The 26157-nt window shown below is 40.5% G+C and overlaps 1 protein-coding gene across 4 annotated transcripts in view; it reads right to left on the bottom strand.

The window, feature by feature from the left end:
• FGD3 (FYVE, RhoGEF and PH domain containing 3) overlaps positions 1-26157 on the bottom strand; it is a 175835-nt gene that overhangs the window by 106627 nt on the left and 43051 nt on the right. The window contains exon 1 of one of the 4 annotated variants that reach the window (XM_072654349.1): positions 17303-17533. The exons of 1 other annotated variant lie outside the window; for it this stretch is intronic. Coding sequence is in view for 2 of the 3 variants with exons in the window: in XM_072654314.1 (XP_072510415.1) it covers positions 14478-14904 (427 nt within the window). In the remaining variant the exon portion in view is untranslated. Of the gene's footprint in view, positions 1-14477; positions 15025-17302; positions 17534-26157 lie in introns of those variants that run through there. 2 more of the 4 variants (XM_072654314.1, XM_072654310.1) reach the window with 2 other exon arrangements.

Below are 26157 nucleotides of genomic sequence, written 5' to 3'. Positions count from 1 at the left end.
ACAAATAACCTGTAACATGTGCCTCTACAATGTTGGGGTTTTTTAAGTTTTTAAGAAACTTGTCCCCCAAAAAAACAAAAAAAAAATCCTATCTCTTCCAGGTTGCATGTCAAAGAGGTTCTGAGTCACAATCAACGACAAGTAAAAGAGCTTGAAAAGATTCAAAGATTCTTCCTGAAAAGAACATTGGCTTTCTATGTAGACCAACTGACTACTGCTTTTTTCTGAGTGACAAAGGGCTGGCCTTCTCTGGGGATGAGAATACAAGCAAAGCTTTAAAAAAAACAAACCAAAACAGAATTTCAGCTTTGCCTCAGTCTCATTTAGTACCTAAACTTTATGGCATCATTTGAAACAACAATCTAGATTGAGGGCTCTGTTAGCACTTATCAGAGGGTCTGATCATGAATTGAATGAGACACAGCACTTTTCAAAGCTCCTTTGAGATAGCTGATACTTGAGGGAGACAGTCTAATGAACACGTTAACCATCCATTCATCTGGATTCTCCAAGTTCTGGCCCTGCATTAGATTACACTGTAAGCAAGGACTCAGATCACCCAGCCTCAGCCCCTCACAGTTCCCAGTTAATGATATGTCCATGCCTCTGTGCATGATCAAGACAAGATCCATCTTGTTAAACAATGTTTCAACATCTTAGGTAAAACTGTAGGTGAATATATTGTCTACTCTGCCATTCAATATGCTTTTCACAAGCAATAAATTCTAATAAACCATTATTTTGCAGCTAAATTCCTATACATGTGTTCTAGTGTCAAAAAAAACAAACAAACCCAAATTGAAAACCCAAGGCTCAGTGTATTTCCTTCTCTGAATCAGCAGGAAATGTAAATACGAACTCAGCATCCAGATGTTGTGATGTACTCAGTTCAGATGCTTGAAAGCATTTATGTCCCTAATGGATTCTGTTTCATTTTATTCTTAAATGTTACCTACTCCGGGAAGCCTTGCCTGGCTTACCCACCGCTCAAAATCTTCAATTCCCTTCACCCAACTACCCAAATTAGGTGAAAGAGATATTTCCTTCCTCAGAATTCTCATACAAATTTGTCTGAATCTTTCCTTTGCACTCTTCTCTCTCCACCTTGCACCACAGTTTTCTGTGTAGTCCCTTATTTGATCTGTGTTAAACTCCGAGCAAGGACCCAAAATCATTTTCATCTTTGTATCCCAATACATACTATGGTAAAATGCACATAATACGTGCTTAATAAATAGCTATTGGATGAATGAATAAACCCTCTAATTATTTTCCATGCTACCAATATCTCCTTTCTCCAGTCCTCCAAAGAAAGAAGACTTTACATCTTTTGACAATGGATAGATACCAAGAGAACCCAGGGGATGTTCATCAGCTATTCCTTGCCTATGTCACTTAACTGACCCACCTTCTTTTCCAGTCAAACATTTTTCTGATGACATTCTTTGTACCATTTCATTTGTTTAGTTACTGGCTGTATAACATAACTTTCTCACAATCACAATGCACCTTTCAATTGTCCCTTGGGTGATCTTCAATCTTAACTCTTCGGAGACTATGGGTATTCCATAACTCACAACCATATGGTGATGACCTAAAAATACTGTTGTAAAAACAATTAGCTTTTATCTCAGCAGAAGCATGGGAATCAATAAAAGCACTGTACAGTTTCCCAAAGGCAATCTGGCCCTTTCTCCTTGTCCTATTCAATACTAGGCACAGCTCACTGTCTATTTGTAGTGTCTGTCCAAAATATATGTACTAGATGACCAGCTCTAAGTGTTGTCCATCCAACTATATACCCCAGTATGAAAACAGGCATTCTTCACTCACTTGGTTTTTCCTATGTGAATAGTGGTCCAAACTCTTTTAGGTGCTTATGTCTCATTTAGAGGGCTCTGCAGTGCCACAGGGTTTGATGCCACAAGCAAAATTTCATCCACAAACAGAAGCATTTAAAAGGCCTGACCATCTATAGAAATCTCTGTCCCACTAGTTTTCTGGACAGGACATCCTCCATGACAACAGGAAACACCTTGGATGAGTGAACATGCATCTCCCTGGTTTATGCTCCTCTGATATTTATAATTAGAGTGTTGTCAAACAAGTTTTCTCTGCTGTTCTGTCTTACAAAAGAATCTTGTAGGACCGACATATACCTGGGAGCGCTGTTGATGGATAAGTACCTTTAAGGCAACGTTGTGTTCCATCAATAAGCATTTATTAAGTGCCAGTGTGTACCAGAACTCAAAGTAGGTACTAAAGTAAAAGGTTCTTTATAGTCAATAGATAACAAGCACAGTAGGAGTTTTATATTGTCTACAACTCTGTCAATCAATTAATCATATGACTATAAATATGTGATCTTCTGTGATATATATAATTCATAAAATCCTCCCTGTTGAAGAATTTAAACAAGAGATAAAGAGCATTACAGGAAGTAAAAAGGATAATTTTTATTACATTAAATTTAAAAGATATCATGTATATACACATATGTATAAACACAACACACACACATATATATGTATACACAAAACCAATGCAGCCAAAATTAGAAGGAAAGCAGAAAACTAGGAAACAATTTTTATAGCAAGTGTCTCTGATAAAGGCTTCTTTTCTTAAATATATAAAGAATTGAGATAAATCTGTAAGAATCTAAGCCATTCCCCCAATTGATAAATGGTCCAAAGATATGAACAAGCAGTTTTCAGAAGAAGACAGAAAAGCTATCTATAGCCATTATGAAAAAATGCTTTAAATCACTATTGATAAGAAAGATGAAAATTAAAACAACTCTGAGGTACCACCTCACATTTATCAGATTAGCTAATACAACAGAAAAGGAAAATGATAAATGTTGGAGAGGGCGTGGAAAAACTAAGACACTAATGCAGAGTTGGTGGAGCTGTGAACTGATCTAAGCATTCTGGAGAGCAATATGGAACTATGCCCAAAGGCCAATCAAACTGTGCATACCCTTTGATCTAGCACTACTTCTACTAGGTCTATATACCAAAGACATCCAAAAAAAGGGAAAGGGATCTATTTATACAAAAATATTTAAAGCAGATTTTTTGTGGTGGTAAAGAATTGAAAATGAAGAGGATGCCTATCAATTGGGGAATGGCTGAACAAGCTGTGGTGTATGATTTCGATGGAATACTATTGTGCTGTAAGAAATGATGATCAGGCTGACTGCAGACAGATCTGGAACGACTCACATGAACTGATGCAAGGGAAGTGAGCAGAACCAGGAGAGCACTGCACACAGTAACCGCAGTGTTAAATGATGATCAACCGTGAATGACTTAGCTATTCTCAGCAATGTTATGATCTAAGACAATTCCAATGGACATAGGATGAAAAATGTTATCCATCTCTAGAGAAAGAATGGAGGAACTCGGAATGCAGATCAAAGTATACTTTTTTGCTTTATTTTACTTGGATTTTTTTGTTTTCTTTCACAACATGGCTAACATGGAAATACGCTTTGCACAGCTGCACATGTATAATCTATACCAAACTGCTTGCTTTCCAAAGAGGGAGGAGGTGAGAGAGGGAAAGAGAAAATTTAGAAGTCAAATTTTTTTTAAATGAATGTTAAAAATTGTTTTACATGTAATTAGAAAAAAATATAAATTTTTTTAAAGTTTCCCTGTACCTTTCTCACACTTTATCAGCACTGCAATCTCATATCAATACCTCAACACATGGATTCGTCTTATAAAATTTTGTAGAAGTGGGAAAATAATAATATATAGATTAGTGGTTATTAATATTCTCTTAGCTACTATTTCTTTTTGGAAAGAGGAGTTGTAATAAGTTCTGAGATTGCTCCCAATTCTTTTTTACCCTTCTCTCTTTCATATGTCCCATGAATTAATTCTACAATGCCCTCAAATCTGTATTACCAATGGTACAAAATTCAACTGTATATACTTGGTCCAGGTCTCAGATTATTATAAATTTTTAAAGTGTATATGACAACATATTTAATTTGAAAGGTGGTAAAAGTTCTAAGGCAGAATCAGAAATTATCCTTTGATGGGTCCCACGTGTACAAAAATATTTATAACAGCTCTCTTTGTGGTGGCCAAGAACTGGAAATCGAGGGGATGCCCATCAACTGGGGAATGGCTGAACAAGTTGTGGTATATGAATGTAAAAGAATACTACTGTGCTATAAGAAATGATAAACAGGAAGATTTCAGAGAGGCCTGGAACAACTTATGTGAACTGATACTGAATGAAAGGAGCAGAACCAGGAGGTCATTGTACACAGTAACATCCCCAGTGTGGGAGGAATTTTTCTGGTAGATTTAGCCCTTCACAGCAATGCAAGGACCTAGAACATTCCCAAAGGACTCAATCCACATCCAGAGAAAGAACTATGGAACTGGAAAGCAGAATGAAGCAGAATATTTTCTCTTGTGTGTGCTTTTTTTGTTTGGGTTTTTCTCATGGATTCTCCCATTCATTTTAATTCTTCCAAGCAACATGACTAACATGAAAACGTATTTAATAAGAATGTATGTGTAAAACCTATATAAGATTGCATGCTGTCTCAAGGGAGGGGGAGAAAAATCTAAGATTTATGGAAGGGATTGTATAAAACTGAAAACAAATAAGTTTTAAAAAAATAAAAATTAATTAAAAAAAAGAAATTATCCTATGAATCACAGGCCACATTAGAACTTTAATAATTTAGGTCAAAGTCTATTGCAAAATTTACAAAGTATTATTTCATATTCAGAAACAGTGACATTCTAGAAATAAGTGATGAAGTTGAAAGCAGAATAAAATTAGAATCTTTCCCATTAATATTACAAAACTGATTTTATATCTGGAATCATCATACCAATTTATCACCATATCAATTTAACTGTTGCCTAAAAATTCTAAATTCTCTGACCTTACATAAAATTACTTTTGAAGTAATCTGTGTAGATTTAGGGAGTCTAAAAGTGACTAAGATAATTGTGTCAGACTATAACGTAAAACACCTGAGTTCCTTCTTACAGAGGATGGGTGTATTAGGGGCAAGAAGAAGGTTGAACTAAATGGCATCTAAGATCCCTTCTAGCTCTAACATGTTTTGGATTTATATCTTTTTGGAATTCTTCTAAAAACATGTTGCTGAAAACTATCCCTTACCCTTTGAAACTTTTGGCATGGTTCCCCATGCATCTGGTGACTTTGCTGTCCTAACAACTACTTAAATGCAACAACCTAAATAATTTCCTTTCAGAAAAATTTTTAAGAAAATGTTTTCTCTGGGAGGTAAGTTTTGACAAGTGGTTTGACTAAATACACATTTCATATATAGAAGATAAACTTGCTAGTGTCGATGTAGACTTGGAAAAAAACAATTAAAACTGGCAGGAAAAAAATAATGAACCAGAGAAAAACTTGGCTTGGACTCCTGAGACAGAGGGGCACCGAGGAAGCTTTCTTCCAAAAAGGTCAGAGTAAGCACAGCATGAATGTGGAGATCTATTATGATAATATCTGAGCTTGCAGAGAAGCAACTATCTGTCATCTTCAACAAGAAGCATTTGCCAAGTGTCTATATATCCCACCATCTGATATTTGGCTTTATTTCCCCACAGGAAAAATCAACTTGCAAATGGAGACTGTGACAAAGAAATAAATAAGCACAGCACTCACTAAGTGCCTGATGAATTCAATGCAATTTTTCACCTTTTAGCAAAGAGCTTTACAGATGCTTCTTATACTTTCTACAAGCTGCTCTTGACCTGAAAACATCAGCTACAAATAATTTTTCGAACACTATTCCCTCCCTCCTGAGTCTCTCGTCCACAATGGAACCCAAACTGTGACATATCCCAAGACAGATCATCTCAAGCAGTGGTGCTGCTCTTGTTATATACATTCATCTGAAAAATCTCTCTCAAATAAAAGCAAATCCTCCATTTGCCATTATCTTAAAGATGATGAGAAGCAAGAGTTCTGTGCGCAGGAAAGGTTAATTCATCTCAATACAGCTTCTACCGGTACATTCAGATACTTTCATTACACAGATGTGCAGAAAGAACTCTAATAAGCTAAAAGGAGACACATGCCCTGAATACAAAAGGTCATATCATAAAAACAGATTAGAAGAGAATGGAAAGAGGTACCTTTCACAAGGATGGTTTGGGGAAAGAAGGGTTTTTTTAACCAAATAAAGGCTAGGGAGCAGCATAAAAAACAGACAACTGTGATACATGAAAGTCTTTCCAGGAATAAAATCAATAAAGACAGAATAAGAGAAAATTTTAAGCAGGAAAAATATTTTAATCAAATATAATAGCAAAAGTCTGGTATCCAAAATGCATAGAGAATTGACAACTATATAGGGAATCCCAAAACTCTTGGTGCAGTTTTAAGCTTCAGTAACTTAAAAGTAGAAAGTGACTAGTTTTAAAATTGCACTAAGACTTATGGAAGATTCTGTATACTATTAAGAGCCTTTCCCTAAGAGATGATGATGATGACTTGACAATAACGATGAGAAGGATGAGGATGAGACAGAGCATTTATATAGCGCTTTAAGGTTTGTAAAGCAATTTACAATTTGTCATTTGCACCTCAGAACAACCCTGAGGGGTAGGTGCTCTTACTGTCTCCATTTTTCAGATGAGGAAATTGAGGCGGAGAGAGGCTAAGTGACCTGCTGAGGGTCACAAAATTAGTAAGTGAGGAGAGCAGTGACCACACCTCTTCTCACTTCACAATACCATGGAAGCACTGAACACTTGCAGACCCCCAGAACTAATGCTGAAAACAGCAGCACAACAAACTTGACGCTTGGGACAGTGCTAATACACTCCCAGATGAGCAGAGTCCAAATTTAACATAAAGTTGAAAGTCAAGAAATAGTCTGAAAATGAGCAAACAAAAAAGAACTTGACCTTAAAAAGCGACTATGGTGACAAGGAAAACTAAGATACAGACTCAGAAGAAAACAATCCAAAAATAGCTACAGGCAAAGGTTCAAAGACAAATACCCAGTGGATCCAAGTCCAACAAGAATTCCTAGACCAGTTAAAGAAAGACACAAGAGTTAGCAGCTTCAATGTTAAAGGAATACGATATTCCAAAAGGCAAAGGGGCTCAGATTACCACCAAGAATAACCTACCCAGAAAGACTGAGTATAATCTCACAGGGAAAAAATGACATTTAACGAAGAAGAGGATTTTTAGGCATTCCTAATGAAAAGACCAAAGCTGAATAGAAAATATGACATTCAAACAGAAGACTCAAGAGAAACATGAAAGGTAAACATGAAAGAAAAATCATAATGGACATATAAAGCTAAAACTGTTCACACTCCTATATGGGAAGATGATAAATGCAGCTCCTAAGAACTTTATCATTATTAGGGCAGTTAGAAGGAGCCTACAAAGACAGACAGCATGAATGTGAGTTGATTATGTTGGGGTGATCTAAAAAAAATGGAGTGAGAAAGACAGACGCATTGGGAGAATGAGAAAAACAAGGAAGAGCTTTCATAGTAGAAGAGGAAATGGGAGGAGAAAAGAAATACACATAGATACATGCGCACGTGCACACACACACACAGTTGGGAATAGAAATCTGAGGATGGAAATAGTGCAAAGGGATAAGAGATATAGTGTGTGTGTGGCGGGGGGGGAAGTGTGATCAAAGGAAGGGCAGATTGGGGGAGGTAGTGGCTAGAAGTGAAACTGAACTTTTGAGGAGGGACAGGATAAAAGAAAAAATAAATAGAATAGGATGGAGGGAAATACATTGTTAGTAACCATAATTGTGAATCTGGAAAACTCACCCATAAAATAGAAGTAGATAATGTTTACAAGACACACACGTGAAACAGAAACAGAAACACACACAAGGAGTTAAAATAAAGGGCTAAAGCAGAATCTATTTTACTCAGCTGAAATAAAAAAAGGCAGGGATAGCAATCACGATCTCAGACAAAGCAAAGGCAAAAACAGATCTAATTAAAACAGAAAATCAGGGAAACGATATTTGGCTAAAAAGGTACCAAAGACAATGGAACAATCTCAAAAACTGTCATAGCAAGGTTTCTCTGACAAAGGCTTCATTTCTCAAATACATAGGGAACTGAATCAAACCTATAATAACAGCCATTCCCCAACTGATAAATGGTCAAAGGATACAAGTAAGCAGTTTTCAGAAGTCATCAAAGCTATCTGCTGTCTTATGAAAAAAGCTGAAATTACTATTGATCAGAAAAACACAAATTCAAATAGCTCTGAGGTGCCACCTCACACCTCAGAAATGACAAATGCTGGAGGGACAATAGGTGCACTAATACTATTGGGGAGGGGTTAACTGGTTCAAACATTCTGGAGAACAATCTGGAACTATGCCCATCTATAAAGCTGTGCATACCCTTTGATCCAGCACTAGTAGGTCTAACCAAAAGGACCAAAGGAAAAGGATATATATGACAAAAATATGAAAGCAGCTCATTTGTGGTGGCAGAGAACTGAAAACTGAGAAGATATTCATCAATCAAGGACGTGTTGTCGTTGAGTCATTTGTGTCCATTTGACATTTTCCTGGCAAAGACGCTGGGGTGGTTTGGCATTTCCTTCTCCAGCTCCTTTTACGCATGAAGAAACTAAGGCAAACAGTACTGAGTGACTTGCCCAAGGTCACAAGGCAAGTGTCTGAGGACACACTGGAGCTCAGGAAGATGAGTCTTCCTGACTCCAGGGCTGGCACTCTATCCACGGCGCCCCCTAGCGGCCTGTATCCAGGAAAGAGAAACAGTAATTCTGAGGGATTCCTATAAGAAACCAAGTCTCACCTAGCTAGTGTTTACGTCACTGTAAAGACAACATTTCTAATGTAAAAGAATAAATCACTGGGAAAAAAATCTTCCTCAAGATCACAGCAGCTGAGAGACAGGGAGAAAGCAGATCAGAACTCCAGGTAAGAGCCAAACAACTTGGAAACAAAGCCCACACCTTCTACGTAAGAAAGCCACTTCTGCCAAATCAAAGTCTCTTTTACATTTATCTTTTCCTTTTTATAGACTTCAGTTTTTTTGCTGTTAACGCTATTGTTATTAGGACATGGAAGATGTGTTCAAATCCCAAGCTCTGCAATTTGCTACCATGTGACCTTGGACAAGTCACAACCTCTCTGGACCCCAGTTTCTTCACCTGTAAAACAAGAGGGTTAGAGATCTGAGGCCTCAAAGGCATGCCCTTTAAAGAACTCTTCTCTTACCCCTATCCAGCTTGCCCCCAAGCCCTTCAGAGAGCAGCAGTAAGAAAACATCCCAGCAGCGAAAAAGGCCAGGGAACCTACTGTTTGGAACTTGTCCTGTGCTTCTGTCATCACCGCAATAACAGGGTTAGGGGTTATATTAATAAGCGCAATTTATGGGTGTAGAAGCAGCTGAGAGTTGTAGTTCATACATTTACAGTTAGATCCCGTTCATTTCCAGGGCCAAGAGCACTTGTAATTGAAAGGACAGAAATAAACCCACATCTGGTAGATGAGTTCAAGTGTAAGAGACAATATATTTTCAGATGTTACAAATTTAGCACGAAACCTGATGATGCTCATTCAGCTTCTCCTACTTCTACTCTCTTCTACTTTGACCCTTTCAAATGTCCACGTGTGGAGCTATGAAGTTATTTGCCCAGAGAGCTATTTGCTTCCTTTACTGTCAGTTACCTCTTTAAAGGATTTTTCTTTTCTTTTCTTTTTTTTTTGAGGGAGATGGCAAGGCAATCGGGGTTAAGTGACTTCCCCAGGGTTACACAGCTAGTAAGTGTCAAGTGTCTGAGACCAGATTTGAACTCAGATCCTCCTAACTCCAGAGCCGGTGCTCTACCCACTGTACCACCTAGCTACTCCAAGATTTCATCTTTTAAAATGTGTTGATAATGACTCCAAAACATAAAAGTAAATGCTTAGACTTCAACAAACATTTCTCAAAATACCTACTGTAGACAGAACAGTGTATTGGGAGAGATACATAACTCACATAAGACAAAGCCCTTGCTTATGCGGTAAGAAGGACAGTGTGGGGCTTATGATCTAATAAGATCGCTTCTTGAATTATTATGACACTGGCCAAGATCTTTCTTCAGGATTCTATCTGAAAGAGACGAACGTGGTCATTAAGGACAGATGTAAGATAAGACCTTTGCAGAGACAGAAGACTGTGGAAGACTAAGAGATGTGGAACACTGAATATAATGTCAGACTTTTGGGTTGTGGTGGTTAGTTTTGCTGGACTGTTGTTTTCTCTAATATATTCCCTGTTATGGGGAACAGTTCTCCGGAAGAAGTAAGGCTGTATCCTGGGAAACGATCTCTCTGGTCAACCCAGTTCAGTCAGTGAATCATCTGTACAATGTAAGTGACATCTTACTTATTTCAAGGCAGGTGACTAGACCTTCCATCTGTTCTCCTTCCGTTCTATGCACACTTTGGATTTCAAAACCCACCACTTCTCAGAGTGCCTGATTTATGGTAGATTCCCCCATAAAGGGGTAAGAGCAAAGCTGACTTAAAAGAGTCCTGGGAGTCAGAATACTTGGGTCTTAGACCAGTTCTGCTACTAATTCACTATGAGACAAGTGACTTCCCCTGTGTCCTCATCGGAAAAGCGGGAGGGGATGCTAGAGACCCAGGGTCTGTATTGAACCTCAGACCTTTCAGTCGTCCCCTCGGTGCCATATAAATGCCCTGCCAGTAGCTTTACTACTCTGGCACCAAAGCAACACCCATCCCTTTATTGGTCTCCATTCATTGGATGAAACTAAAATTCAAGGAATCCACAAAGGCCATTAACAATAACTCATGCAATGATCAATTATTCATTTGATTCAGCCATAAGCCACTACATTAACAATAACTCATCCAATGATCAATTATTCATTCGATTCAACCATAAGCCAATAAGAATCCCCCACAAAAGCCCTGATGCTGAGGTCAGCGAGAGTTACTAAGAACTGCCATTCATTACCAACAGAAATCCTTTTAGAAATAGCCTTTCTCAGAGATTATATGTATGAATATATTCTTTAGGCTCCTTGGAAAACAAACAACCTAAAATAATTACTGTAAATAGTAATATGACAATGTTGTAACAGCAGGAACGCTTTTGCTAATCAACAAGGAATACTGGAAAAGGCGAGCTAAAAGGTAAATAATCCATCCCAAAGTGCTCAGTCTTATCTCACAAGTGGTTGTTCACTTGTTTTTCAGTTGTGTCCAACTCATCATGACCCCACTGGGGTTTTTCTGGGCAAAGATTCTAGATTAGTTTGTCATTTCCTTCTCCAGCTTATTTTACAGATGAAAAAACTGAGGTAAACTGGGTTAAGTAAATTGCCCAGGGTCTTGACAACTAATGTCTGAGGTTGGATTTGAACTCAGGTCTTCCTGACTCTAGTTCCAGCATTCTATCCACTGCACTGCTTAGCTGCCCCATCTCATAGGACCAAGTACAGTTCTTTAGAAAGATATACCTTTAGATTAGAAAAGAATCATGCATTAAGCTCTGAGAGTTTCATAAAATAAAATTTTAAAACTGAGGGTGAATTAGTTTTTGTCTTTAGCCCCAAACAGCGCTTAATAAATGTTTCTTGGAATTCAACTGGTAGAAATGTCTGTTAAGAGTGTCTATTTCATTAAAGCTGTCATATGAAAAAATGCTCCTAATCACTACTGATTAGAGAAATGGAAATTAAACAACTCTGAGGTATTACATCACACCAATCAGATTGGCTAATATGACAGAAAAGGAAAATGATAAATGTTGAAGAAGAGGTAGGAAAACTGGAACACTAATGCATTGTTGGTGGAGTTGTGAACTGATCCAATCATTCTGGAAAACAATCTGGAAAATATTCTGGAGACCACTACTAGGTCTGTATCCCAAAGAGATCATAAAAAAGGGGGAAAAACCCGTATGTATAAAAATATTTATAGCACTTCGTTCTGTGGTGGCAAAGAACTGGAAATTGAAGGGACATCCATCAGCTGGGGAATGACTGAACAAGTTGTGGTATATGAATGGAATACTATTGTGCTATAAGAAATGATGAGCAGAATGATTTCAGAAAAACCCAGAAAGAACCGACGCTGAGTGAAGTGAGCAGAACCTGGAGAACATTGTACACAGTAACAGCAACATTACACAATGGCCAACTATTACACACTTAGCTCTTCTCAGCAATGCAAAGATCCAAGACAATTCCAAAAGACTCATGATGGAAAATGCTAACCACATCCAGAAAAGGAACTATGGAGATTGAATGCAGACTGAAGCATATTATTTTCACTTTTCTTTTGAATTTGTTTTTTCTTTCTTGTGGTTTTTCCCTTTTGTTCTGATTCTTCTTTCACAATATGACTAATATGGACTGTATATGTACAACCTATATTGGGACTGATGGCAGTCTTGGGAAGAGGGGGAAGGGAGTAAGAAAAATTTGAAATCCAAAATCTTATAAAACTGAATGTTGAAAACTATCTTTACATGTAATTGGGGGGGAATACTATTAAGCAGAAAAGAAATAAAGAACTCACTCGGAAAAAAAAAATGTCTATTTCAGTATCACAAAATCTCAAAAGTAAAAAGAAACTCCTCAGTCATCCAGCCCTCCCCAGATTTGAACAAGAATGCCCTTGACAGTATCCCTCCCAAGGGGTCATTCACCCTCTGCAGGGCCAGGGAATTCACTATCAAAGCAGCCCACTGCACTTTTAGACAGCTCTAAATAGTAGGGATCATGTTCCTTATATAAAGCTAAATTTCATCTGCATGGCTTCTGATTCTCTGATGTAAGGCCAAACAGGATAAGTTTAATCCATTCAATTTGGGTAGATAAACAAAACAGGGTTGTAATACTGACATTGTTTAGCACGGATGAATTTTGATTGCTACTTTTTCTAATATTCCAATATTCAATTTGCCCAATGGAGAGTATTCTCACTAAATAACCACCCATCTATGCCCATTTCCTATCCCCAGCCTAACAACAAAAATAATAATAAGCGTATCACTACACATTTACTCAACTGATTGATCTCATAAGAATGTTCCAAAAGAATGGTGTAAAATGTATAAATAAATGGATAAAATATAACATTTGAAAGAATCAAGTGTTATTACCATGACCTCCAAGAAGAATATATTACAACTGGTCAAACCAATCAGCCCAAGATGATATGTAGCACCAAGCCCTGAAACCTGCCCCACCCAAACTTGACTATACCTTCAGAGACATGTGGACTGGTGTCCAGAAGTCCCAGATGACAAGCTCTTTAAGAAAGCATCCGCCCTGTAACTGCTCAAGTGGCATCCTCTCAATTTTAACATGACCTTTTCAACACTATGCGAAAGATCTATGGCTTTTCAGTGACAACTTTCCCAACACCACAAGGGCAGAAAAAATGTGAGCTGTGTTTATACATGTCTATATACACATGTGTATATACATACATGCATGTATACATACGTGTGTGTATAGACACACACATATCTCCCCGCCCAGGAAAAGTCTCGAAAGTATATGATTCAGATTGGTTGTCAGTCCACATTTGTGGAAGGCGGTTCCACACCAAGAGTTGTCCAGCCCCCCGCAGTGCCTTCTCTGTAGTTTACACCCTGGGTTGCCAGAAAGACTAGGAGGTGAAGACTCGCCCAGGGTCACACAGCAACACGTGTCAGAGGCGGACCTTGACCCCAAGTCTGTCTCTGTCTCATTTTGTCTCTCTCCCCCCTCCCCCTCCCACTTGTCTCTGTCTCACTGTCTCTCTGAGAGTCTTTCCTTCCCTCTCTCCCCCTCCCACTGTGTCTCTGTCTCACTGTCTGTCTCTCTGAGTGTCTTTCCTTCCCTCTCTCCCCCTCCCACTGTCTCTGTCTCCTGAGTGTCTTTCCTTCCCTCTCTCCCCCTCCCACTGTGTCTCTGTCTCTCTGTCTCTCCTTCCCTCTCTCCCCCTCCCACTGTGTCTCTGTCTCACTGTCTGTCTCCTGAGTGTCTCTCCTTCCCTCTCTCCCCCTCCCACTGTGTCTCTGTCTCACTGTCTGTCTCCTGAGTGTCTTTCCTTCCCTCTCTCCCCCTCCCACTGTGTCTGTCTCACTGTCTCTGTCTCTCTGAGTGTCTCTCCTTCCCTCTCGCCCTCCCGCAGCGCCTCTCTGTGCCCCCGTCTGATCTCTCTGCACCTTCTCCGTCTCTGCGTCTCTCTGTCTCTCAGCACGTGGGTCCCTGCGTCTACACCTGTCACTCTCGCTATTTCTCCATATATATTCGGCTCCAAAATTTAACATGTTATTAAAGCTTAAATCTTACACTAAGACTTCTGGACACCACGCGTGTGAGTGTACGTGTGAGTGTACACGCGTGCGAGTGTGTGGGCGAGCAGACACAGAAACATCCCCCCAAGTATCTAATCAATATTTTTAGGATTAAGAAATAAATTCCCTCCTTACTTTGAATAACGGGCCCTGCTTCTGAGCCACTGACCCGCAGCGCCCTCCTCCGCCGGCGGCCTTCAGGCCATTGCTCACGCAGCAACTTCCTGCTCTGTGATAGGTCAGCCCGCTCAGCGCTCCACCAATCAGGAGGCAGCGCCCTGCAAAGGCGGCCGGGATTGGATCCGAGCTTAGCCCACCCCCGGAGGGAGGCGGGGCTCTTTCCTGCCCCTCCCCCACATAGTGATAATTTATTCACGAATACCTGGGCGACGGCCTGCTGGCGGGGGGTGGGGTTCTGGTTCTGTTTTCCAGGGAAGCAGCGGGGGTAGGGTTGGATTTTGGAGGTCACCTGAGGCAGCCCCTCAGGGTTACAGAAGGGGAAACTGAGGCAGCCCCCCTTTGCCATGGGGACTAACTTTTCTCTGATAGCTGCGTGTCCCATGGTTGCGCTACGTCCTGCCAAGCCTGGCTGACTCTCCGGACCCCTTCTGGGGCTTTCTTAGGAAAGTGCTGCAGTGGCGTGGCATGGCCCTCTCCGGCTCATTCTACAGATGAGGAAACTGAGGCAAACGGGGTGAGGGACTCGGCCAGGGTCACACGCAGCTAGTTAGGAGCCCCAGACTGGATCTGAACTCAGGACAAGGAGTCTGCTCATTCTAAGTCCGGTGCTCTCTCCACCGCAGCACCGACCTACCCCATAGCCTGTGGGTGTACGTATACACACGTGTGTATGTTTGTATACACCCGTGTGTATGTGCATGCACCCACCGCACACATACATGTGCCTATGTGTGTGCGCACATGCGTGCATCTTCCTCCCGAGTCCCTAATACACGTGGTTAGGATCCACTTCTTACTAACTCATGCTTGCAGAGCCACGTAAACCCTTATAGCCAAAGGTTATGAGCCTCAAAAGATGTGATACAAAAGTGATACAAGTGTTGCTATTCTCAATCCGCACGTGTGAAATTTGACATCCACACAGATGGAGTGACTTATCCACAGTCTCCAAGCTGGCATCATGCTTGAATTTAATTCCTGATTCCAAATCTATTCCAAATTCCCCCTCCCACCCCCGCCTCCCATTGCCTCTCAAACATCAAGCTCAACCAGGGGAGTCTTTGTTATGAAAATGAGGGTAAATCCTGCCAGAGTAGTGCCAGGGAACGCTAGGTCTCCCAATAATTACTTCACCCACGACATCAGCTTGGGTTTTTGTTTGTTTTTTAAGTGAACTGGGAATGTAGAACAGGGTCAATGAAACTAACTCTAGAGCTAGGGAATCTAGGTTCATATCCTGTCTTTTACATTCAATGGATAAACATTTATTAAACACCTACTATGTGCCAAGCACGGTATTAAGTGCTGTGTGACCTTGGGCAAGACAAGATCTCCCTAAACCTCAGTTTCTTTTCAGAAAAGTAGAAGGAAGGAGGGGGAGGCTAGACAGCCCCTAAGGTCCTTTTCAGCATTAAATCTATACTCCAAAGTTCAGTAACACTCCTGGAAGTCAGTAAGCCATTGTGTGACCTTGGACAAGTCCCTTCCCCTTGCTGGGTCTCAATTTTCTCCTTTGTAAAAAGAGAGAGAGAGAGAGAGAGAGAGAGAGAGAGAGAGAGAGAGAGAGAGAGAGAGAGAGAGAGAGAGAGAGAGAGAGAGAGAGAGAGAGAGGGAGAGGTGATTGGACTGAATTAGATGACCTCTAAGGTCCTTCCCAAATCCAACAGTCTGTAGCCATGTTGTATGGCCTCAAAAAAAAAAAAACAATGTTCTTTAGTCTACAATTGATTCAAAGAGCTGGATTTTCTTAATGAGTCCCTCACACTTAATGAGCTACAACAAAGTACTCATGACTCCCTGATTTTATTTTTTCTCTTATTAGAGGAAAATATTTAGAGTCAGTAGTAACCTAACACATGAAAAAAAGCTCTAAGACATCTGAGACAGGGTCCCTGTTGTCATGGCAACCTCACAGGCAGTGGCATTTGAGAACGGATTTTTAAAAGCACACAATCTAATTTTTCCTTACCGCCCACTTGAAAAGAAATGTTAAAAAAAGAAAAAGCTAAAAATAAAGTACCACAGGGCAGGACAAAAGGCAAAACAAATGCGTACATTTTCAAGTCATCTATGGCTCCATATCAGCTCATTATAACCATTTCACCAATGGAATATTGTATCCAAAATATCAACAGAAAATCAAATGCTGAATGCCCTCGGATAAGGGAGAAGGTTCAGCACCCGCCTCCCAGATCCTTCCAATTATACCCTCTCTAAAAGGCAAGCTTTCCGCTTTCTTGAAATGCACACACACACACACACACACACACACACTTTTCCCTTTCCTAAAATGCACATAGTCTCACACACACACACACACACACACACACACACACACACACACACACACAGAGTCCCACAAACCCCCTTCAAGAAAGCACCACCTTGAACTGGCTTGGATTTAGCAGTAAAGACTCACCCACGTGTGGGGAACAAAGTCTCATTCAAAAAAAAGCCAAAGAGAGTGGCCAAGTTTCTAAGCAGCGAGTGACTTGCCAGCTTCCCTGGTGAGTTTGACAAAAAAGAAGCAACACAAAAACCCCCCAAGCTCTCATTCAAAGCCCCCACCCAGCCAGACTCAGAGTTAACCCTACAACATCACACATCCACGGCATGCACAGACCCAAGCCTCCCTTAAGGACCAAGCGGATGCACCTTCTGGCTTTGCCATAGGATCCCCAAGCCCTGGCTGATGCCACTAGGTCGCCTGAGGCAACGTTTCTAACCATACACCTGGAGAGAGGACAGCGAATCCAAGAAGAAGGCGTGAGCCTGCTTACCGGGGAGCCGGAGGCTTCCGAGCCCAACCAGCCATCTGCCCACTGATCCCCTTGCAGCCAGTCATGGCTGGGCCTCCTCCCCTAGGTTCACTCCACAAAATGATAATTCGGATACCACTCCCACCAGCCCTCACTCAGTCAACCAATTAATCAATTAATGAAGCAGGGCTGGTGGTTTCCCCCCTTCAGCCATGTGTGGGGGGAACAGGTCATTTGAAGGTTGCTTTGCTCTTCCTGGCTGAGGGCCTCTTAAATAGTAACTGTCCATCCAAATGTGGCTCCTCTCTTTCTTTCCTCTATTTTGGGGGGGGGGGCGGGATTCATTCACAGCTGTAGGAAAACACAGAGCCCCTGACAAAGCCAGCTTGCATGATGAAAGAGGGAAAGTAGTTTTCTGCCAGCAGAATGCCTTAGAATGGTTACCATGGAAATAAATGTGGGGAGGGGGAAGGAGGGAGGGGAAGGGGGCTGGTCTGATGGCAAAGGCTGCAGCGAAAAGGAGAAAGAGTTTTAGAGGGAAAACGAGATTTCAGAACCAGGGCAGGCTTAGGGGAGTGGTGGGGGCAGGCAGATTGTGGAGGGGAATGGAGGAGACAGGGCTGTATTACCATTACAGAGAAGTCAGGACCTTGCCTCCTCTGGTCTTCCACTCATTTGTTATCTATTAATCCTCCCAGTCTTGAAAGCTTTGAAAAGTTCCCAAGGCATAGTGCCATGGTTCTTAAGATCCTGGACCTCATGGGAAGGAAGCCTTTTGGAAGTCACTGACCTGAGCTGGAAAGTCCCACCTACTAAAACTGTTTATTTTTCGTATTTATTTTTGAATGCCTTTGTTCTGATGCTCTTGTTGTGGCTTTGTTTTGTTGCTGCTACGTGCAGTTCCTCCCATTGAACGTAAGCAGGGCTGCATTTTGTCTTTGCATCACCAGCTGCCTAGCACAGAGCCCTGTTCATAAAAAGAGACGTCTGTGGACGGTGGATTATGACTTTGCATTTCAGGTTGGGAGATCAACCCAGTATTGTGAATTGGGATGGGTACTCACCCCTCATCTCTACTTTGTAGAATCCCTAGCTTCCTTCTGCATTCAACTCAGGCCTTTCCCAATCATGCCCTTCTCCGTCAACATTTTTTTTGCCTTTACTTCATATATATTTTATGTCTGTACTTATCTGATCATACTTATTTTCTCCCAATAGAATATAACCTCCTTGAGGGCAGGGGAGATTTCATTTTTGTCTTTGTCCAGCATTTAGCACAGTAGAAATGTTTATTATATTGAAATGAATTAAAACTGAGACCCAGAGAGGTTAAATAAGTTACCAAGTCACACAGCTTATTGATGGATGAGCCTGGATTAGCACCTACTTTTTTTTTTTGCAAAGCATTTTCCAAATATCTCATTTGTTCTTACCACAACCTTGGGAAATAGGTGCACCCATTATCCCTACTTTAGATGAGAAAACCTAGGCAGAGACAGCTTACGTGACTTGCTCAGGGTCACCTAGTGTCTCACCTAGGCTCAATTTGAACTTAACTCTCCCTGATTTCACAGCCACAATGGACAGAGTGCTGGACCTGCAGTCAGGAAGACTTGCTTCAGACTCTTAATGACAGGACTACTTCTGAATCCTGCTCCAACACTCTCACACAACACCATCTGCCAGCAAGCCAGTACACTCCGTCAAATACTACTTTCGGAACCTACTTGACTATCATAGATTCTGCAGAATACAAGTTCTCTTCATCAAATTTCTTCTTACATTATCATCACTGGCTACGTAAAAATTCTAACACTTAATAAATGCCTACTGATCAATGAGTGGTATCATCATAGCAGCAATATTAAACATGTACAACATGCATTTCTTTATTTCAATAACAAGATCAAGGAGGAAACAACAGACAGTCAAATCCCAGTGAAAATAATTACAAAATCCATAAAATAGCTGGGAATCTGTCTACCAAGTCACACTAGGCTCTCTATAGATATAACTACAAAATACTTTCAGAAAAATAAAGAATGACAAATAACTGGAAGGATAGTCAGGGCTCGTGGTTGGGCCACAAAACAGAGTAAAACAATGATAGTGACTCAATTAAATTATAGATCTACTGCTATACCAAACTACCAAGGGGGAATTTTATAGAGCTAGATAAAACAATCACAAAATTCAGTTGAAAGAATGAGAGGCCTATCATCTCAAGGGAAATAATGAAAAAAAAAAAGAAAATAAAAGAGAGGGGAAGAGAGAGGGGTGGAATAGCACTTCCAGATTTCAAATTATACTATAGTGTAAAAATCATCAAACTATTGGGTCCTAGTCAGAAAACAACAGAAAAGTAGATTAGTGCAGCAAATAAGATAAGGATGAATTGGAACAACAGTGCTTAAAAAACCTAAGATAATGCTACAGGGCACTAGCCAATAAGCCTGGCTCCTATACGTGTGTCGTCTGCTGATGCATTTCCAGGAGAGCTGTCATGAGGTGCAGCAGAAATACCTTGGAGAGACTTTGGAGAGATGTTCTATCACTGCTCCCAGTCTGCTAACCATATGGTGAGTGGAAGCCCTTGACTGGCTTCATCACTGGAGCCAGAACTTGGCAGAGTTGGAGAGGTTAGGAAGGGGGATGAAAAGGGGCATTGAAAAGTCTTAGGCCCTAGTCGACCTCAGCCTCAGCCTTTTTCCCTTGGTTGGACTTCTTCACTAAGTGTGCCTTCTTTCTGACTGATGTAGTCCAGGAGATACACTATTGCATGAGATGAAGTCTCTGGCCTTTTCCTTCTGAGTAAGACTGTGACCCAATAAATAAGGGCCTAAGTTTGTTGTCTGTCTTGGAGTTTATTCTTTTCTTTTAGGTGAAAGAAACTGGAAGCAGGGGTTTGTGGGTTTCAAAAGATCAGGAGAGGAATGAGGGAATTTGGGAGTCAAATCCATTAGGGTTTTGAAGCACAGCCCAGCAAAGAGTGATATTAAGATATAGGTTAGTCATATAATGGTGGGATCAAGGTTATACAGAACATGCTAAGTTTGAGTCCACTCTGTCCAGAAATTGAGGTGATAAAGGGGAGAGTATGCCCATAGGTATTTGCAGAGGGGGGGAGATGGGGTGGAAGGGGATCTGTACTTCTTTCTATAGCCTCAAAGTTAATATTCCCTTGTAAAAGCTAACTGATGTCAATTGATTGAATGGAATTAGAGTGCTAATCATTGGCTGCTAACGGTGGGGGGAACTTACCACCTGAAATAGGGGCTTTGACCAACAAGAATGGAGGAGAGATGCCCCAACTCCTCAGGGGTACTCCTAGAATCCTCAGGGGTCCCTACTCAGAAAGAGTCAGGCCAGATAGCATATGTCCAACAATTAATTACTGGAGGAAAAATCTATACATGAGCAGCAAAGGCTCAGGGAAACTGACATGATCAGTTCCCCAATTTGTATACCATTCATTCAACATGCTTTTATTAAATGTTTTCTATGGGCCAGAGGCTGTACTAGGTATGGGGACACAAAGGAAAATTGAACTAGCCCCTGCCCCTAAGGAGTTTATATTCTATTGGGCCTGGGGTGAAGAGGGAGAACATGAACATACATAATTAAATTTTAAAAATAATTTGTGTATACACATATGCATACATATTTCACATATGTGTATCTTAAATGTATCACTGTGTGTATACATATACATGTATGTGTACACACATTATTGTTATACTATGTTGGACTATACTGAGTATGGCCTGTCAGCAACATGTAAGTTCATGGTCACATGTGACACCACACACATGTATACACACATGTATTCGAGAATCACTCCTCCAAATTCAACAATGATAGTACATGTTGCTGGCAGTCCACATTCACAGCATAGCTCAACATATCATAATAGATAATAATACATGTATATGTATACACATGTTTATTGAATGGAACTGCATACACTGATTAAGTGACTGATTTAGTAATTTTAATTAAGAATAAATTCAATAAATAGATTGATTAAATTTAAGTGATTAATTGCATGATTTATTAAGTGCTTGCTATATGCAGGATACAAATAAAAAGAAAGTCAATTCCCTGCCCTCAAGAAGCTTACAATCTGATGGGGGGGGTGACAATACACAAAAGAAGCTGAAAGGGAGGATCCCATCATGGGGGCACAATGTTCAGGGGCATGGCATTGATGGAGTTGAAGCTAAGCAGGGCCACTGACAGAAAATGAAGTTGCCTGGAAAGTGCCAAGTCGTCTATAAAAGAAGGCTTTCAGAGGAGTTCACTGCTCTGCCCTCCAGCCCCCCAATCACAGGGTAAAGAGAACCAAGGGAGCTAAGATAGTATGGAGTATCAAAGATGGATCAATTCGCATGATGATGAGATTTCAAGGGATCAGCTTATACTGAAAGAGGTATGATGTTCCACAGAGTGAAAATTCAGCAGAGTCACTGATGGAAAATGAAGAGATACCTGGACATTTCCGAGCTAATCAAGGACAGAAGTGGAAACGGCACTAGTTCTAAAGGCAAGGATAGCCTAGATTCTAAACTTGGCTCTGACACCACCTATGTGATCAAAACGCATAACCTTTCTCTGCCTCAGTTTCCTCATGTATAAGGAGAAGGGACTGAACTATATGTTTGCCAAAGTTGTATATCCTATCAACCTATGAATTACCAGAAAAAATGGGTCAGTCACGAAGAAAGAATGGGGTACAACAGATAGCTGGCTCAAGTACTTTATGGGCACCTCCATGAGAGAAGAACCAGAAGAGAGTTTTCTTGTATATTGAATGAAGATTTGTAGAGGATTTATGGGGAAATGAGTCTGAGTTTGAGAAAATGTGATTAAATTGCAATCTCTACTGGTAGAAGGAATGTCCATACTGATGGGCTCATGGATAGTTTCAAATACCTAAATAAGCCTCTCCCTCTGCCCCACCTCCAACTCCACTCAGATTGGTACAGATCATTCATTCATAGTCACATGGCATATCTGGATTTAAAACATCAAAAAAAGCCACCAAAATATTGTGAAGTCCGCAAAGGACAGCTGTTATGGGAATGTTTTCCATCTGACAACCCTAACTGATAACAATCTGGAATCACTTCTCAAAACTTGACAATAATAATAGTACATGTTGCTGACAATCTGTACTCACACCACAGCCCAGCACAGCCTAACAAACAATGAATAATAGTAACTTCTGTTTAGAAGGCCCATTACGAACAAGCTGTCATTAATAAAATGTTTGTTTAACTCGATGGAATCCGCCCTCTCATTTTAACCTCTGGACAGCCCTATGAGACAGGCAGATGAGCTTCCCTGTTTTATGGATGAGAAACCCAAGGAGCAGAGGTTGTGACTTGCCCACAGTCAGACAATCAGTAGCTGGCAGAGCGGGTTTACTTTGTTCAAATGCTCTTTCTTCACCACATTAAGACCTCTCAGCTTTACTACTATTCCACACATGTTGCAACCTTGGACCACAGAATATGCCAAGATTAAAAAGGACCTTTGTGATCACCGAAACTGAGCCCAAGTCCAGAGTGGCGAAGGGATTTAGCCAAGACCATAGGAAAAGTCAGTGACAAAGCCAAGATGAGAACCATATTTCCTTACTTGTAAACCACGGCTCTTTTTCTTAACACCATACAGTCATCTTATGATAATGTACTGTCCTTTGTGTTTTAAGATGACATTGAGAATCCCCCATTAGAAAAAGAGCATTTTGAGGCACTGGCCCCCAAAATGACAATGAATTTTCTCTGACATATGCACACTTTCTGACCACCATCCCCTAGGCTAGAATTTTGGATATGGTTTATAGAATTTAGAGCTGGAAGGAACTTTAGAGATCTTCTACTAGTCTAACTTTGTTGTTTTGCAGATGAGGAAACTGAGGCCCGGAGAGGTTAAGTGATTTACCTGAAGTCACACTGGTAGTAAGTAGCAGAGTCAGAATTTATACTCAGATTAATTGACTCCACATGTAGACCCTACACAGTATGGAAATAAAACAGGCTATTGATCTCCATGGGGTCAGATCTTCGACCTTGATTTCATGGACAGAGTGCACTAAATGATCAAGCATACATATGCTTCTCTTTTTATCAAAGAAAAGAAACTTGAAGCTCAGACCAGGACCCTAGAGAGGGGCAGGGACAGTTATCTCCTGGGGCTTAGTTTCTAGTTCTGACTTTAGGAAACACAAAAGTACAAGTAAATCATCCTTCCCTACTGTTGTTGATTAGTGTGTGTACCTAACAATTTGTCTAGGGGATAGATAGATGTACTTGATATAGATATAGATATATTGGAGTAGAGACCTAATGGTGCTTAGACCAAAGCTGATTCCCAAATTTGATAGAAGTTAGAGAGGGACCGAGCCTTGAAGTGGAGGAAAACCAAGAGAAAGGTGAAAGTGAAACTGAGGACAGGCACCATTTTTTCCCAAAGGGGCCTAACGGTGAATGTGAGGCAGGGCCATGTGAAGGAGGCAAAGAGAGGTCCCAGGAGAATAGGGGCAAGTCTGGTTAATCCAAGAAACTGTAGGGTCAAGATATTTGGAAAAAGAAGATCTGTGTTTGATTTCCAGCTCTGCTACTTATGTATCCTTGGAAAAGTAACTTTACCTTTGTGTCTCAGTTTCTTTTTCTGTACAATAAGGCTGTTAGGCTAAATCTAAAGTCCCATCAAAACTTGATCCTGGGTCCTGTATATTATTATCAATTTCTTTGATCAGGAATCATAGGATAAGAATTCAATGTTCCAGAGCATAACAGTTGAGTGCTCTATAAATTTGTTCTTTCTTAATCTTTTCTCCTTAAGTGCAAGTAAAGTCCTCTTGAAAACCCTACCTCATGCTTAGAGCCATGCTTAGGCCAGAAGCCATGGGGGAATCAGAATCCCTAGGAGCCTTGGAACATGACAGTAGCATCAAGAGAGGAATATGGTGCAACAGCTTTAGGAATCCAGCCAGTCAAGGTTAAGTATGTCTGAGTTGAAAAGAAAGACATCCCCAGGAGCGATGGAAGGCAGATTTCTTTCCTGCCTGGAGACTATATCCTATCCCCTTAACTCCCCTAGGTTCCTTAAACACTTTGTCCTCACAAGCCTCCCATGTCTGAGGGTGCTTGCATCTCTGATTACAACAGTGTTTCAGCAACAGAGGGAGAGGGTTCAAGGAAGCTGGGTTTAAGTGACATCAGTAAGTATGGAAATTAGCAATTGCAAAAAAAATGGCACTAATTCTTCCAGTTCTCTGGGTGGCTCTATCTCTGAGCATACACTTTCTGCACAACTCAGTTTAGCGCTTGAGTGTATGTTTTACAGGATTTAGGAGGAGTCCTTGGAAGTCATCTAGACCTCAGAGAGGGTCAGTTGCTTGTTCAAAGTCACAAAGAAAGAAGGCAGAGATTCGAACTTGTATCCTCTGACGCATGTTGTCATTAGTGTCTCATGTTTACCATGGCACCTAGGATGTAAAGAGCACTTAATAAATGCTAGCTGAGTGACTGATTGATTTTTAATTTTAAAACTCCTTCATAAGCTTGTATCTTGTCACATCAGTAGAACTGTATGCTGTGTAATGGAAGGAAACTGGTTTGTTTTATTTGTTCATTCATTCATTCATTCTACCTTCAACAAACATTTGTTAAGTATCTACTACGTGCAAAGACCTCTTCTGGATTCTGGAAATTTTTTTAAGATGATAGTCCTTGACTTCATAAAGCTCATAGTTTAGTCTGACATTTCTTCAGAAAAACAGATAACAGCCAGCATTTGTACAGTCATGCCTTGTTTTACTGAGCTTTACTTGACTGCACTTTGCAGATATCGTGGGGTTTTCTGCAAACTGAAGGTTTGTGCCAACCCGCATGGAGCAAATCTATGGGAGCCATTTTTCCAATAGTATGTGCTCACATAGTGTTTCTGTCACATTCTGGTAATTCTTGCAATATTTCAAACTTTTTCATTATTATTATATCTGTTATGGGTAGTCAGCGATCTTTGATGTTACTATGGCAATTGTCTTGGGGCACCACAAACTGCATTGGTATAAGACGGCAAACAACTGAAAAATATTGTATGTGTTCCGACTGCTCCTCCAACCAACCGTTCTATCTCTCTCACTCTCCTTGAGACTGCCTATTCTCTGAAACACAACAATATTGAAATTCAGCCAATTAATAACCTTACAGTGGCCTCTAAGTGTTCAAGTGAAAGGAAGACTCAATCCAAGTGGCAAACTTCATTGTTGTCTTATTTTAAGACATTGCCACAGCCACCCCTGCCTTCAGCAGCCACCATCCTGATCAATCAGCATCCACTGGCATTGAGGCAAGATTGTTCACCAACACCAAACAAACCCTCAGGTGAGGGTTAGCAATTTTTAGCAATAAAGTATTTCTTAATTAACGTATGCACACTGTTTTTTGAGACATAATATTATTGCACAAATAATAAACTACAATATAGTAAAAACATAAATTTTATATACACTGAGAAACCAAAAAATTCATGAGACTTACTTTTTTGTGATATTCACTTCATTGCAATGGGCTGGAACCAAACCTGCAATATCTCCAACTGCTGCACATGCTACATACGACTAAACACGGTAAGAATTCAGCAAAAGTATCACTGGATGGGGTACAGTCAGTGGTGAGAAGGTTCAGTTAAGATTATCTCAAGAATCTTTAGAATCTTATCACAAAGAGCTTTCCATGGCGCTGTCTTTGCTTGGGAGGCCAAAGAAGCAATATGAGATCTTTGGAGGTAGAAATTCCGTTTTCCCACAAATAATGTTTTAAAACTTCACATTATAAATTCACATATGTCAGAGAAGAGAGGTG

The sequence above is a fragment of the Notamacropus eugenii genome, chromosome 1 (assembly GCF_028372415.1).
Source record: "Notamacropus eugenii isolate mMacEug1 chromosome 1, mMacEug1.pri_v2, whole genome shotgun sequence".
Lineage (NCBI taxonomy): Eukaryota > Metazoa > Chordata > Mammalia > Diprotodontia > Macropodidae > Notamacropus > Notamacropus eugenii.
The sequence above is the reverse complement of the archived record's forward strand: the minus strand, read 5'-3'. Positions and strand labels throughout refer to the sequence as shown.